Source organism: Panthera uncia, assembly GCF_023721935.1.
Source record: "Panthera uncia isolate 11264 chromosome A1 unlocalized genomic scaffold, Puncia_PCG_1.0 HiC_scaffold_16, whole genome shotgun sequence".
In the NCBI taxonomy this organism is placed as follows: Eukaryota; Metazoa; Chordata; class Mammalia; order Carnivora; family Felidae; genus Panthera; species Panthera uncia.
Window position 1 is genome coordinate 68,391,967 of NW_026057576.1, and position 2,721 is coordinate 68,394,687.

General features: G+C 43.4%; 1 protein-coding gene across 1 annotated transcript in view; it reads left to right on the top strand.

The window, feature by feature from the left end:
• Positions 1 to 227, top strand: part of ZIC2 (Zic family member 2) — a 2,937-nt gene extending 2,710 nt beyond the window's left edge. Inside the window, exon 3 of the mRNA XM_049647327.1 lies at positions 5 to 227. Coding sequence (XP_049503284.1) covers positions 5 to 125 — 121 coding nt within the window. The 3' untranslated portion in view covers positions 126 to 227. The remainder of the gene's footprint in view (positions 1 to 4) is intronic.
• The last annotated feature ends 2,494 nt before the right edge of the window (positions 228 to 2,721 follow it).

Consider the following 2,721-nt stretch of genomic DNA (forward strand, 5'->3'; position numbering starts at 1 on the left):
GCAGCGGCGGCGGGGGCGGCGGCGGGGCGGGCGGCGGGGGCGGCGGCGGCAGCGGCGGCGGGGGCAGCGGGACAGCCGGGGGCCACAGCGGCCTCTCCTCCAACTTCAATGAATGGTACGTGTGAGAGCCCGGGGCCTCTCTTCCTCTCCCGGTCCCCGCCCTGGCGCAGCCCTCCCTGTGGCGAGCGCTGAGGGCACCCTGTGATGTGTTGTTAAAATTATGAATCTGATTTTTATGATGATGAAAATGATTTTACCAGCAGAAGGATTTTTAAAAGTTTGTTTTTGTTTTTGTTTTTAAATAATCTAGGCATGAAAAGCAAAAATATCCCTTCCGGAGTCTCCGCTGAAAACATAAAATAAGAAATTTTAAAAAAATAATAAAAAATAAAAAACCCCATAAAAATCTTGAACCAAACCCCCTTCCCTTCCCCCCATGCCCTCTTTTCCTTCTCACCCACTTCCCAGTCTTCTGACAAACTGTACATAGCGAACTCCTTCCTTCTCCAAGGTGGTTTTAATGGCTTCTTGGTGTATAGAAGTTTGTCCATTCGTAACTCTCCGGATTGCGTTCCTCCCTGCCTTTCTTCCTTTCTCTTCCCCAAGTGATGGGCTTTTTCTTTTCTCTTTTTAGTTCACCCGGTTTCTTTTTAAGTAATGTGGAAGAAAATGGTTTATTTTGTATCGTGGTATTGAATATTGTGTTCCTTTTTATGAGGCAACTTGATTGTAAACTTCATGCAACTATAGACTGGAAAAAACCGAGCCGTGCCAAAGTCTCCCTTCTGTTTCTTCAACACATTGATCCACAGCACACACACACCACCACCACCACCAACGCTTGTGAATGTATTTTTCTGTTAGCTGGGTTTACATGTGATGTTTTAGTGCTTTTGCAAGTTCAATTTGTTAGTTCCTGTATGAAAGATTGTGGGGGAAAATAAACGTTGTGCCGTTAGCTTTTCCGTAATAACACCCTTCCTTCTGTAAATACCCGTTACCATATTTATCCATTTGTAATTAAATTATGGTATTAACTTGCTACAGAGGAAACAATATTTATAAAGAATGTTTCTTAACTATAAATATGTACAATTGTGGGCATAAACTGTTTCAGATTTTTTATTTGAAGGTTTTAAGTGGTTTGATCATTTCTTGTGATATGTTTTGAGAGTAATGCATACAGAAATATAATAAAATGTGTTGAAACTGCATGAACATACTTTTTTTTTTTCTAGCAGAGTTCTTAAAGAAAAAGGGGAAGGGGGCAGCTGAGGGTTGACATGGGTATGGAACAGCTGCCTAAATGAAGGGGAGGAACCACCTTACCTTCTAGGGAGGAAGGTATATGTATGCATAGGAACCAGGCCAAAATGCCCCTTTGGCAGAAAGTCTCAAAATTATTTTCTATGTCCTTTGTTTGTAGCTGAGAATGAATTAAATTTTTGGAAGGGCCCTGTGAGGACTGGTGGCTGGAACCTTCAGAGTTTCTAATGGCTCCATTATCTGAGGGAGTGCCTTTCTTTCAGCTATTTGGACTGGATTTAAGAGCACTAAACATTTCCTTATTCTTTGTTTTCTCTCTTCCCTGCCCCCTTTCCTCTCCCTCCCTCTGAAAAGCTGAGGTACAGTTATTTTTAATTGCACATTTAAAACTGAGCTGAGTACTTTGTTTTTGAACTTGGCCCGGTGATTATAGTTTAAGGGCCCTTTTCTACCTAAAGTGTTTTCTTGGAATTTCAGAGAGCTTGCTCAAGAAAGTCTGCTTATCCTCAGAGCTGCTGCACACCAACAAGGAAGATGTTCAAGGGAAGAAGGTGACAGAGTATGCTTTAATTTAGGAGAATAACAAACCCTTGGCTCAAAACAAAAGAGAATCTCTTCAAGAATTCAGTAAAATAGAGTAAGATGTAAAGACTAAAATGGTCAGGTGTGAGTGAGGCAGAGCATTGAGGACCAGTTTGTCTATAAGGTTTGCAGCTTTAATCTTCTGCGCAAGAATTTATCAGATTTCAAACTCAGTGCTCTAAGGAATAAGGCAAAAATAATTTTAACGATCAAAGGGTAGGAATGGGGTAGGAATAAGCAGGCATCAAAGGGTAGAAATAATCTTAAAATTATTTTGAAATCCCTGAGCCATGAAAATGTCTCCATTTCTTCCTTACTATGCCCCCACACCCCCCACACCCCCCCAGTACTGAGAAGATTCGGGCTTCAGTCCTCCACACCTACCTAGGATCGCCCAGCAGGTTCTGTCGGGGGAGACCCAGGTCTCCGCGGAAACCGCTATTTCTATCCTTCCCTTCCATGGTCGCCTGAGCTGCAGGGCCAGTCAGGCTAGGCCAGAGGGCTGTTTGGAGAGAAGGGCAACTCTGACCTCCTGGAGGCCACCTATTCAATGCGGAGGGAAAGACTCCAGCCTGTGTGTGTGTGTGTGTGTGTGTGTGTCCCAGAGGGTGACAGACACCAGGCTAGCCCTCCCCAGCGGACCTACGAACTGCCCAAGCACCAGCTCCTGAAGCAATCAACCCCCTATTAAAGTCAAATTTATAACCCCTAATAATATTAAGGAAAATTATTAAAATAATTGGCATATGTTACTGATCCTTGGGAGATTTCATTGAACACATTATAAGCTGTGAGGAAAAGCCTTTAGTTTTTCAACCCACCCCCCCCCCCCCGGAGGGGGGGACGAAGGAATCAGATGAAATATTTATCATA